General features: G+C 46.1%; 1 protein-coding gene across 1 annotated transcript in view; it reads left to right on the plus strand.

Annotated features, from left to right (window-relative positions):
- LCP2 (lymphocyte cytosolic protein 2) overlaps nucleotides 1–13,977 on the plus strand; it is a 1,300,494-nt gene that overhangs the window by 611,064 nt on the left and 675,453 nt on the right. The window contains exon 11 of the mRNA XM_077265986.1: nucleotides 10,527–10,552. Coding sequence (XP_077122101.1) covers nucleotides 10,527–10,552 — 26 coding nt within the window. The remainder of the gene's footprint in view (nucleotides 1–10,526; nucleotides 10,553–13,977) is intronic.

Below are 13,977 nucleotides of genomic sequence, written 5' to 3' on the forward strand. Positions count from 1 at the left end.
GGCGGTGTAGTTAGCTTCATAGGCGGGGTACTCCGCTGACGTGCAGACTCTGCTCCTAGGCCCAAAACTGTTTACTGGGTTAGATGCAGTAAAAATTTAGATACACAGGCTGTGTAGTTAGCTTCACAGGCGGGCTACTACACTGACGTGCATACACTGCTCCTAGGCCCAAACGATTTCCTGGGTTAGATGCAGTAAAAATTTAGATACACGGGTGGTGTAGCTAGCTTCACAGGCGGGCTACTTCACTGACGTGCCGACAGTGCTACTAAGCCCCAAACGATTTCCTGGGTTAGATGCAGTAAAGATTTAGATACACAGGTGGTGTAGCTAGCTTCACAGGCGGGCTACTCCACTGACGTGCAGACACTGCTACTAGGCCCAAAACGATCTCCTGGGTTAGATGCAGTAAAAATTTAGATACACAGGTGGTGTATCTAGCTTCACAGGCGGGCTACTTCACTGACGTGCCGACACTGCTACTAAGCCCCAAACGATTTCCTGGGTTAGATGCAGTACAAATTTAGATACACAGGTGGTGTAGCTAGTTTCACAGGCGGGTTACTCCGTTGACGTGCAGACACTGCTACTAAACCAAAAAAGATTTACTGGGTTAGATACAGTAAAAATTTAGATACACAGGTGTGCAGACACTGCTCCTAGGCCAAAACTATTTACTGGGTTAGATGCAGTAAAAATTTAGATACACATGCGGTGTAGTTAGCTTCACAGGCGGGGTACTCTGCAAACATGCAGACACTGCTACTAAGCCCAAAAAGATTTACTGGGTAAGATGCAGTCAAAATTTAGATACACAGGCGTGCAGACACTGCTCCTAGGCCCAAAACTATTTACTGGGTTAGATGCAGTAAAAATTTAGATACACAGGCGGTGTAGTTAGCTTCACAGGTGGGGTATTCCGCAGACATGCAGACACTGCTACTAAGCCCAAAAAGATTTACTGGGTTAGATGTAGTAAAAATTTAGATACACAGGCGTGCAGACACTGCTCCTAGACCCAAAACTATTTACTGGGTTACGTGCAGTAAAAATTTAGATACACGGGCGGTGTAGTTAGCTTCACAGGCAGGGTACTCCGCAGACGTGCAGACACTGCTGCTAGGCCCAAAACTATTTACTGGGTTAGAAGCAGTAAAAATTTAAATACACAGGCGGTGCAGTTAGCTTCACAGGCGGGCTACTCCTCTTTCGTGCAGACACTGTTCCTAGGACCAAAACTATTTATTGGGTTAGATGCAGTAAAAATTTAGATACACAGGCGTTCAGAAACTGCTCCTAGGCCCAAAACTATTTACTGGGTTAGATGCAGTAAAAATTTAGATACACGTGGTGTAGCTAGCTTCACAGGCGGGCTACTCCGCTGACGTGCAGACACTGCTACTAAGCCCAAAAAGATTTACTGGGTTAGATGCAGTAAAAATGTAGGTACACATGCATGCAGACACTGCTCCTAGGCCCAAAACAATTCACTGGGTTAGATGCAGTTAAAAAATTTAGATACACAGGCGGTGTAGTTAGCTTTAAAGGTGGGGTACTCCGCTGACGTGCAGACTCTGATCCTAGGCCCAAAACTATTTACTGGGTTAGATGCAGTAAAAATTTAGATACACAGATGGTGTAGCTAGCTTCACAGGCGGGCTACTCTGCTGACGTGCAGACACTGCTACTAAGCCCAAAAAGGTTTACTGGGTTAGATGTAGTAAAAATTTAGATACACAGGCATGCAGACACTGCTCCTAGGCCCAAAACTATTTACTGGGTTAGATGCAGTAATAATTTAGATACACAGGCGGTGTAGTTAGCTTCACAGGCGGGCTAATCCGCTGATGTGCAGACACTGCTCCTAGGCCCAAAACGATTTCCTGGGTTTGATGCAGTAAAAATTAAAATACACAGGTGGTGTAGTTAGCTTTACAGGCGGGCTACTCCACTGACGTGCAGACACTGCTCCTAGGCCCAAAACAATTTACTGGGTTAGACGTAGTAAAAATTTAGATACACAGGTGGTTTAGTAAGCTTTACAGGCGGGCTACTCCTCTGAAGTGCAGACACTGTTCCTAGGCCCAAAAGTATTTACTGGGTTAGATGCAGTAAAAATTAAGATACACAGGCGAGCAGACACTGCTCCTACGCCAAAACTATTTACTGGTTTAGATGCAGTACACAGGCGGTGTAGTTAGCTTGACAGGCGGGCTACTCCACTGGCTTGCAGACACTGCTACTAAGCCCCAAAAAGATTTACTGGGTTAGATGCAGTAAACATTTAGATACACAGGCATGCAGACTCTGCTCCTAGGCACAAAACTATTTACTGGGTTAGATGCAGTAAAAATTTAGATAAACAGATGGTATAGTTAGCTTCACAGGCGGGGTACACTGCAGACGTGCAGACACTGCTCCTAGGCCCAAAAAGATTTACTGGGTTAGATGCAGTAAAAATTTAGATACACAGGCATGCAGACTCTGCTCCTAGGCACAAAACTATTTACTGGGTTAGATGCAGTAAAAATTTAGATACACAGATGGTGTAGTTAGCTTCACAGGCGGGGTACTTCACAGACGTGCAGTCACTGCTCCTAGGCCCAAAACTATTAACTGGTTTAGATGCAGTAAATATTTTAATACACATGCGGTGTAGTTAGCTTGACAGGCGGGCTACTCCTCTGACGTGCAGACACTGTTCCTAGGCCCAAAACGATTTCCTGGGTTAGATGCAGTAAAAAATTTAGATACACAGGCTGTGTAGTTAGCTTCACTGGCGGGCTACTTCGCTGACGTGCATACACTGCTCCTAGGCCCAAAACGATTTCCTGGGTTAGATGCAGTAAAAATTTAGATACACGGGTGGTGTAGCTAGCTTCACAGGCGGGCTACTTCACTGTCGTGCCGACACTGCTACTAAGCCCCAAACGATTTCCTGGGTTAGATGCAGTAAAGATTTAGATACACAGGTGGTGTAGCTAGCTTCACAGGCGGGCTACTCCACTGACGTGCAGACACTGCTACTAGGCCCAAAACTATTTACTGGGTTAGATGCAGTAAAAATTTAGATACACAGGCGGTGTAGTTAGCTTCACAGGCGGGCTACTCCTCTGACGTGCAGACACTGTTTCTAGGCCCAAAACTATTTACTGGGTTAGATGCAGTAAAAATTTAGATACACAGGCGTGCAGACACAGCTCCTAGGCCCAAAACTATTTACTGGGTTAGATGCAGTAAAAATTTAGACACACAGGCGGTGTAGCTAGCTTCACAGGTGGCTACTCCGCTGACGTGCAGACACTGCTCCTAGGCCCAAAACTATTCACTGGGTTAGATGCAGTAAAAAATCTAGATACACAGGCTGTGTAGTTACCTTCATAGGCGGGGTACTCCGCTGACGTTTAGACTCTGCTCCTAGGCCCAAAACTGTTTACTGGGTTAGATGCAGTAAAAATTTAGATACACAGGCGGTGTAGTTAGCTTCACAGGCGGGCTACTACGCTGACGTGCATACACTGCTCCTAGGCCCAAAACGATTTCCTGGGTTAGATGCAGTAAAAATTTAGATACACGGGTGGTGTAGCTAGCTTCACAGGCGGGCTACTTCACTGACGTGCCGACACTGCTACTAAGCCCCAAACGATTTCCTGGGTTAGAAGCAGTAAAGATTTAGATACACAGGTGGTGTAGCTAGCTTCACAGGCGGGCTACTCCGTTGACGTGCAGACACTGCTACTAAACCAAAAAAGATTTACTGGGTTAGATACAGTAAAAATTTAGATACACAGGTGTGCAGACACTGCTCCTAGGCCCAAAACTATTTACTGGGTTAGATGCAGTAAAAATGTAGATACACAGGCGGTGTAGTTAGCTTCACAGGCGGGGTACTCTGCAGACATGCAGACACTGCTACTAAGCCCAAAAAGATTTACTGGGTTAGATGCAGTAAAAATTTAGATACACAGGCGTGCAGACACTGCTCCTAGGCCCAAAACTATTTACTGGGTTAGATGCAGTAAAAATTTAGATACACAGGCGGTGTAGTTATGTTCACAGGCGGGGTACTCCACTGACATGCAGACACTGCTACTAAGCCCCAAAAAGATTTACTGGGTTAGATGCAGTAAAAATGTAGATACACAGGCGTGCAGACACTGCTCCTAGGCCCAAAACTATTTACTGGGTTAGATGCAGTAAAAATTTAGATACACAGGCGGTGTATTTAGCTTCACAGGTGGGGTATTCCGCAGACATGCAGACACTGCTACTAAGCCCAAAAAGATTTACTGGGTTAGATGTAGTAAAAATTTAGATACACAGGCGTGCAGACACTGCTCCTAGACCCAAAACTATTTACTGGGTTACGTGCAGTAAAAATTTAGATACACAGGCGGTGTAGTTAGCTTCACAGGCGGGGTACTACGCAGACGTGCAGACACTGCTGCTAGGCCCAAAACTATTTACTGGGTTAGATGCAGTAAAAATTTAAATACACAGGCGGTGCAGTTGGCTTCACAGGTGGGCTACTCCTCTTTCGTGCAGACACTGTTCCTAGGACCAAAACTATTTATTGGGTTAGATGCAGTAAAAATTTAGATACACAGGCGTACAGAATCTGTTCCTAGGCCCAAAACTATTTACTGGGTTAGATGCAGTAAAAATTTAGATACACGTGGTGTAGCTAGCTTCACAGGCGGGCTACTCCGCTGACGTGCAGACACTGCTACTAAGCCCAAAAAGATTTACTGGGTTAGATGCAGTAAAAATTTAGGTACACAGGCGTGCAGACACTGCTCCTAGGCCCAAAACTATTCACTGGGTTAGATGCAGTTAAAAAATTTAGATACACAGGCGGTGTAGTTAGCTTTAAAGGTGGGGTACTCCGCTGACGTGCAGACTCTGATCCTAGGCCCAAAACTATTTACTGGGTTAGATGCAGTAAAAATTTAGATACACAGGCGGTGTAGTTAGCTTCACAGGCGGGCTACTCCTCTGAAGTGCAGACACTGTTCCTAGGCCCAAAAGTATTTACTGGGTTAGATGCAGTAAAAATTTAGATACACAGGCGAGCAGACACTGCTCCTACGCCCAAAACTATTTACTGGTTTAGATGCAGTACACAGGCGGTGTAGTTAGCTTCACAGGCGGGCTACTCCGCTGATGTGCATACACAGCTACTGAGCCCAAAAAGAATTACTGGGTTAGATGCAGTAAAAATTTAGATACACAGGCGTGCAGACACAGCTCCTAGGCCCAATGCTATTTACTGTGATAGATGCAGTAAAAATTTAGATACACAGGCGGTGTAGTTAGCTTGACAGGCGTGCTACTCCACTGGCTTGCAGACACTGCTACTAAGCCCCAAAAAGATTTACTGGTTTAGATGCAGTAAAAATTTAGATACACAGATGGTATAGTTAGCTTCACAGCCGAGGTACTCTGCAGACGTGCAGACACTGCTCCTAGGCCCAAAAAGATTTACTGGGTTAGATGCAGTAAAAATTTAGATACACAGGCATGCAGACTCTGCTCCTAGGCACAAAACCATTTACTGGGTTAGATGCAGTAAATATTTTGATACACATGCGGTGTAGTTAGCTTGACAGGCGGGCTACTCCTCTGACGTGCAGACACTGTTCCTAGGCCCAAAACGATTTCCTGGGTTAGATGCAGTAAAAATTTAGATACACAGGCGTTCAGACACTGCTACTAAGCCCAAAAAGATTTACTGGGTTAGATGCAGTAAAAAGGTAGATACACAGGCGTGCAGACACTGCTCCTAGGCCCAAAACTATTTATTGGGTTAGATGCAGTAAAAATATAAATACACAGGCGGTGTAGTTAGCTTCACAGGCGGGGTACTCCGCAGACGTGCAGACACTGCTCCTAGGCCCAAAACTATCTACTGGGTTAGATGTAGTAAAAATTTAGATACACAGGCGGTGTAGTTAGCTTCACAGGCAAGATACTCTGCTGACGTGGAGACACTGCTCCTAGGCCCCAAACTATTTACTGGGTTAGAAGCAGTAAAAATTTAGATACACAGGCGGTGTAGTTAGCTTCACAGGCGGGCTACTCCTCTGACGTGCAGACACTGTTTCTAGGCCCAAAACTATTTACTGGGTTAGATGCAGTAAAAATTTAGATACACAGGTGTGCAGACACAGCTCCTAGGCCCAAAACTATTTACTGGGTTAGATGCAGTAAAAATTTAGATACACAGATGGTGTAGCTAGCTTCACAGGCGGGCTACTCCTCTGACGTGCAGACACTGCTACTAAGCCCAAAAAGATTTACTGGGTTAGATGTAGTAAAAATTTAGATACAGAGGCGTGCAGACACTGCTCCTAGGCCCAAAACTATTTACTGGGTTAGATGCAGTAAAAATTTAGATACACAGGCGGTGTAGCTAGCTTCACAGGTGGCTACTCCGCTGACGTGCAGACACTGCTTCTAGGCCCAAAACTATTTACTGGGTTAGATGCAGTAAAAATTTAGATACACAGGCGGTGTAGTTAGCTTCACAGGCGGGCTACTCGGCTGATGTGCAGACACTGCTCCTAGGCCCAAAACGATTTCCTGGGTTAGATACAGTAAAAATTTATACACAGGTGGTGTAGCTAGCTTCACAGGCAGGCTACTCCACTGACGTGCAGACACTGCTACTAAGCCCCAAAAAGATTTACTGGGTTAGATGCAGTAAAAATGTAGATACACAGGCGTGCAGACACTGCTCCTAGGCCCAAAACTATTTTTTGGGTTAGATGCAGTAAAAATTGAGATACACAGGCGGTGTAGTTAGCTTCACAGGTGGGGTTCTCCGCAGACATGCAGACACTGCTACTAAGCCCAGAAGATTTACTGGGTTAGATGCAGTAAAAATTTAGATACACAGGCATGCAGACACTGCTCCTAGGCCCAAAACTATTTACTGGGTTAGATGCAGTAAAAATTTAGATACACAGGCGGTGTAGTTAGCTTCACAGGCGGGGTACTCCGCAGACGTGCAGACACTGCTCCTAGGCCCAAAACTATTTATTGGGTTAGATGTAGTAAAAATTTAGATACACAGGCGGTGTAGTTAGCTTCACAGGCGGGTTACTCCGCTGACGTGCATACACTGTTCCGAGGCCCAAAACTATTTTCTGGGTTAGATGCAGTAAAAATTTAGATACAGAGGCGGTGTAGCTAGCTTCACAGGCGGGCTGCTCCGCTGATTTTAAGACACTTCTACTAGGCCCAAAAAGATTTACTGGGTTAGATGCAGTAAAAATTTAGATACACAGGCGGTGTAGCTAGCTTCACAGGCGGACTACTCCGCAGACGTGCAGACACTGCTCCTAGGCCCAAAACTATTTATTGGGTTAGATGTAGTAAAAATTTAGATACACAGGCGGTGTAGTTAGCTTCACAGGCGGGTTACTCCGCTGACGTGCAGACACTGTTCCGAGGCCCAAAACTATTTACTGGGTTAGATGCAGTAAAAATTTAGATACACAGGCGGTTTAGCTAGCTTCACATGCGGGCTACTCCGCTGACGTTAGGACACTTCTACTAGGCCCAAAAAGATTTACTGGGTTAGATGCAGTAAAAATTTAGATACAAAGGCGTGCAGACACTGCTCCTAGGCCCAAAACTATTTACTGGGTTATTTGCAGTTATAAAATTTAGATACACAGGCGGTGTAGTTAGCTTCATAGGCGGGGTATTCCACTGATATGCAGACACTGCTCCTAGACCCAAAACTATTTACTGGGTTAGATGCAGTAAAAATTTTGATATACAGGCGGTGTACCTAGATTTACAGGCAGGCTACTCCGCTGACGTGCAGACACTGCTACTAAGCCTAAAACGATTTTCTGGGTTAGATGCCGTAAAAATTTAGATACACAGGTGGTGTAGCTAGCTTCACATGCAGGCTACTCCGCTAACGTGCAGACACTGCCCCTAGGCCCAAAGCTATTTACTGGGTTAGATGCAGTAAAAATTTAGATACACAGGCGGTGTAGCTAGCTTCATAGGGAGGCTACTCCGTTGGCATGCAGATCCTGCTACTAAGCCCAAAACGATTTCCTTGGTTAGATGAAGTAAAAATTTAGATACACAGGCGTGCAGACACTGTTCCTAGGCCCAAAACTATTTGCTGGGTTAGATGCAGTAAAAATTTAGATACACAGGTGGTGCAGCTAGCTTCACATGCAAGCTACTCCGCTGAGGTGCGGACACTGCTCCTAGGCCCAAAACTATTTACTGGGTTAGATGCAGTAAAAATTTAGATACACAGGCGGTGTAGCTAGCTTCACAGGCAGGCTACTCCGCAGGCGTGCAGATCCTGCTACTAAGCCCAAAACGATTTCCTTGGTTAGATGAAGTAAAAATTTAGATACATAGGCGTGCAGACACTGTTCCTAGGCCCAAAACTATTTACTGGGTTAGATGCAGTAAAAATTTAGATACACAGGCGGTGTAGCTTACTTCACAGGCTGGCCACTCCGCTGACGTGCAGACACTGCTACTAAGCCCAAAACGATTCCTGGGTTAGCTGCAGTAAAAATTTAGATACACAGGCGGTGTAGCTAGCTTCACAGGCAGGCTACTTAGATGACTACCAGACAATGCTACTAAGCCCTAAAGGATTGGCTGAGCTAGATTACACCAAATGGTGTGACAAACACTTGCACAGCATTGGTACAGACCTGCCTGGCAAAAAGTGCTATGAACTGCTGTAACCTACCTTGAAAAGTGCTGATATTACAACTCATCCTGACTCCCGACTCCCTAAACCTATCTCTCTGAAAATTCGCTCCCAAAAAAGACTCTTAGTCTGTATAGCGCCCGCAAAAAATGGAAACACAAAGCGCAAAATAGGGTCTTATCCTACAGATAACCAAGAGAACTTTCTTAGAATTGCTCACCTGATTTTATTGAATGAAGAGCATGTAGCGATTTCGGCTGCTGCAGATCCAAAAGTCAATCAACGGCCGTATGACAATATAAACTGTGCAGGAGGTGTGGGTTAAATCCGCCCTGCCTTAATGATGAAGTTCCAAGGATAATAAATTTAGACGGTGGTTTATTCAACGCGTTTCAAGGTCAGTGTGACCTGTTCTTCAGGAAATTCCACATACAACATGCATGTGGAATTTCCTGAAGAAGAGGTCGCACTGACCTTGAAACGCGTTGAATAAACCACCGTCTAAATTTATTACCCGTGGAACTTCATCATTAAGGCAGCGCGGATTTAACCCACACCTCCTGCACAGTTTATACACAGCCAATGACACATTCTCTTGCTTGTGTGCATCACATGCACATTGCTGTGTGTGTGCACTGCTGATAGGCTGAGAGACTGCACCGCCCCACTGTAAATGCGGGAAAGAGGAAAAAAATGGAGATCGGCATTATTTCAGCACAGATCTATCCCCCCCTTCCCCACCCACTATACACTGAAACAGTCTATTAACAATGATAAACAGTTTTAATGTGCAAATCAAGTTAGGCTTTTGGTGAACGAACAGTTATCGAACAGAAACTCGAACAGCCGAATTTTAAGCAAATTGTTCGAGTTCGACTAGAGACTCGAACCCCGCCCAAAACAGCTCGAATTTGAAATTGGCGAACAGTTAGACTCGAACACCACTCATCTCTAGTCCAGATGTGTGACTGTGCAAAATTTTGTGCCTGTAGCTGCGACGGTGCAGATGCCAATCCACGACATACATACATACATACATACACACACACATTCAGCTTTATATATTAGATAAGCTCTGAAGGCAGATTCATATGCAGACCAATGTCCTTCTCATAGCCTATTTTCTTTTCAGAGAGGAAGAGGACTAGAACCTTAGTGCCAACTATAGGAAATATCAACCTAAAAATCAATGTTAACCCTTTAACAAGCCTTGTCACTTGACTTAGGATAAAAGCCAAAACCAGTATGTTAATTTTCAGACACTGTTTTTTGGGGTACTGCCCCTCCTCAGTGGATGCTTGACATGTCACTCTGCAAGGAATAATGTTACCCCTTGGATTCCTACCCATAGCCTGGAAGAGGTAATTTATACTGTATATAAGAAAAATATGGATTTCTTTGGAATAAGACATCAGATCACAGATATTTAGGTTTCACTGTATTGAGCTTCCTATAACCTACATGCCCATATAGATGGCTTAGGAGGGTTCACAGAACTTTCAGATTCCATTGAAGAGTGTATGAATGAGGCCTTCAGAAAGTGTACTTATCGTTATAAAATAGACGTCATAATGACTTCTTAGAAACTGGTAGTTGTATGAACAGCCTGAATTAATACAGTCAAAAAGTGTGTTTCTTGCCTGTTTATGTCATCTTTCTCCAGATCTTCAAGTGTTCACACTCTTCTGGTGAGATGTAAAGGCTGTTATTTGTATTCTACTATTTTTCTATTGTTCATGTATTGGTAAAATATGTCCAAACATTTTAGTGCTTTGTGATAGTTTTGGTTTTGTCAGTTTTGAATTTATTATTGAATTTTTTTTTTCAGTGAAAAATCTATCTGGCCAAGCAAAGGTAAATATGAAACCAACTCACTCTATGAGCTAATTTCGAAGTCCATTTTTTACAGATAGCACTTGTACCTACTATTGTCTATTTCTGGGGTGGGTAATTAATTTTCCCGAAGGGCCACATGAGAGACCATGACTGTTGTGAATGGCTGAACCAATAGGCTGAAATTAATTCTTCTCAATATTAATGCTAGCATATTATTATTATTATTATTATTATTATTATTCATTTTTATAGCGCCATTTATTCCATGGCGCTTTACATGTGAAATACGGGGCAAATATAGACAAATACATTAAACATGAGCACAAACAAGGCACACGGGTACATAAGGAGGGAGGACCATGCCCGCGAGGGCTCATAGTCTGCAGGAGATGGGTGATGATACACTAGGAGAGGGCAGAGCTGGTTGTGCGGTGGTTCAGTAGGTTCAGGATCACTGCAGGCTGTAGGCTTGTCGGAAGAGGTGAGTCTTCAGGTTCTTTTTGAAAGTTTCTATGGTAGGCGAGAGTCTGATGTGCTGGGGTAGAGCGTTCCAGAGTATGGGGGAAGCACGGGAGAAGTCTTGGATGCGGTTGTGGGAAGAAGAGATGAGAGGGGAGTAGAGAAGGAGGTCTTGAGAGGATCGGAGGTTGCGTGTTGGTAGGTACCGGGAGATCATGTCACAGATGTATGGAGGAGATAGGTTGTGGATGGCTTTGTAGGTCATTGTGAAGGTTTTGAACTGGAGTCTCTGGGCGATAGGAAGCCAGTGAAGGGCTTGGCATAGGGGAGAGGCTGGGGAATAGTGGGGAGACAGGTAGATTAGTCGAGCAGCAGAGTGTAGGATGGATTGGAGTGGTGCCAGAGTGCTAGAGGGGAGTCCAGAGAGTAGGAGGTTGCAGTAGTCGAGGCAGGAGATGATAAGGGCATGCACTAGTGTTTTTGTGGTGTCACGGTCAAGGAATGCACGGATCCGGGAAATGTTTTTGAGTTTAAGGCGGCAGGAGGAGGCAAGGGCTTGGATATGTGGCTTGAAAGAGAGGGCAGAGTCGAGGACCACCCCGAGGCACCTGGCGTGTGGGACTGGGGAAAGTGAGCAGCCATTGACATTGATGGATAGGTCTGGTGGAGGGGTAGAGTGAGATGGGGGAAAGATGATGAATTCTGTTTTGTCCATGTTCAGTTGTAGAAAGCGAGCAGAAAAGAAGGCTGAAATAGCAGACAGACAGTGCGGGATTTTGGTAAGTAAGGAGGTGAGGCCAGGTCCGGATAGGTAGATCTGCGTGTCATCAGCATAGAGATGGTACTGCATACCGTGGGATTCTATGAGCTGTCTCAGACCGAAGGTGTAGATGGAGAAGAGTAGGGGTCCTAGAACAGAGCCTTGAGGAACACCGACTGACAAGGGGCGAGGTGAGGAGGTGGTGTGGCGGAGGGAGACACTGAATGTCCGATCTGTCAGATATGATGAGATCCAGGAAAGGGCCAAGTCTGTGATGCCAAGAGATGAGAGGATTTGTAGCAGAAGGGAGTGGTCCACAGTGTCAAAGGCAGAAGACAGGTCCAGGAGAAGGAGGACAGAGTAGTGTCGCTTGTTCCTGGCAGTTAGTAGGTCATTGGTGACTTTAGTTAGGGCAGTTTCAGTTGAGTGATGGGAACGGAAGCCAGATTGTAATCGATCAAAGAGGGAGCAGGAGGAGAGGTGAGAGGACAGTTCAAGATGGATGTGTTGCTCCAGCAATTTGGAGGCATAAGGAAGAAGAGATATTGGGCGATAGCTAGACACAGAGGATGGGTCGAGGGAGGGCTTTTTGAGGATGGGTGTGATCTTGGCATGTTTGAAGGATGAGGGGAAGACACCTGTTGTGAGTGAGAGGTTGAATAGGTGCGTTAGGGTTGGGATGAAGACCGTGGAAAGGTTAGGGATGAGGTGGGATGGGAGCGGGTCAAGCGTGCAGGTGGTGAGGTGTGATCTTGACAGGAGGGTGGAGAGCTGATCTTCTGTCATGGTGGAGAAGCTGGTTTTGGCCGAGCAGGGGTGAGCAGCTAAGAGGGGCAGTGGGCGCTGTGGGCCAAAGCTTTCTCTGATCGTATCGATCTTCTGTTTAAAGAAAGAGGCAAAGTCTTCAGCAGAAATGAGAGGGGAGGGAGGGGGTGCCGGGGGACGGAGTAGAGAATTGAAAGTGTTGAAAAGCTGTTTAGGGTTGTGAGACAGGGAGGATATGAGAGATGAGAAGTAAGTTTGTTTTGCGGCAGTGAGCGCGGACTTGAAGCTGGCGAGGGACTGCTTGTATGCGGTGAAGTGGTCAGCAAAGCGGGATCGCTTCCATCTTCGCTCAGCGATCCTGGAAGCCCGTCTCAGTTCTTTAGTCAGGCTGGTCAGCCAAGGCTGCCTGTTGACTGTACGAGTTTTGCTATGCATGAGCGGGGCGGCCGAATTGAGTGTTGCTGTTATTGTGGCGTTATAAAAAGCAGCAGCAGCATCTGTGTCATGAAGGGAGGCTATGTCGGTAAGAGGGAGAAGGGACTCAGAGAGTGATTGTAAGTTGAGATGTTTGAGATTTCTGCGAGGGAGTTCGTGGAGTGGGGGTTGCACACTAGGAGAGGAGAGGGAAGAGAATGTTAGTAGGTTGTGGTCAGACAGGGGGAGGGGTGAGTTTAGTAAGGGAGCAGAGGCGGGTGAAGACGAGGTCCAGCGTGTGGCCATCTTTGTGAGTGGCCTCAGAGGACCATTGAGTGAGGCCAAAGGAGGCAGTCAGTGATAAAAGTTTAGAGGCAGCTGAGGTGGAAGTGTCAATCGGGATGTTGAAATCACCCATGATGATAGAGGGGATGTCAACAGAGAGGAAATGAAGTAGCCATGTGGTGAAGTGGTCGAGAAAGATGGAGATGGCTAGTCCTGGGGGGCGGTAGATTACCGCCAGCTGGAGGTTGGAGGGGGGAATAGATGCGGATGGAGTGCACCTCAAATGAGGGAAGAGTAGCGGAGGGTGGTAGCGGGATTGGAGTGAAGGAGCAGGTGTCGGACAGGAGCAAGCCAACTCCTCCACCACGTTTGTTGGTGGAGCGAGAGGTGTGAGAGAGGTGGAGACTGCCGTAGGAAAGCGCAGCTGGAGAGGCTGAGTCAGAGGGGGTGAGCCAGGTTTCCGTGATGCCAAGGAAGGAGAGTTTGTTGGTGATGAAGAGGTCATGGATAAATGGCAGTTTGTTGCAGACGGAGCGTGCGTTCCATAGTGCTCCAGGTAAGGGGACCGGGGGAGTGGGGGCTGGATGAATGGGTATGAGGTTGTCATGGTTGGGAAAACGTGCGGAGGATCGAGGTAGGGGGTTAGAAATGAGCGTGGGGATGTGTTGAGGTGGGCCGGGATTTGGGGATACATCACCAGCAATGAGGAGTAGCAGACAGAGCGTTAGAAGGTGGGAGCAGGATAGGACATGATGTGGCC

This window comes from Ranitomeya variabilis, chromosome 5 (genome assembly GCF_051348905.1).
Source record: "Ranitomeya variabilis isolate aRanVar5 chromosome 5, aRanVar5.hap1, whole genome shotgun sequence".
NCBI lineage: Eukaryota > Metazoa > Chordata > Amphibia > Anura > Dendrobatidae > Ranitomeya > Ranitomeya variabilis.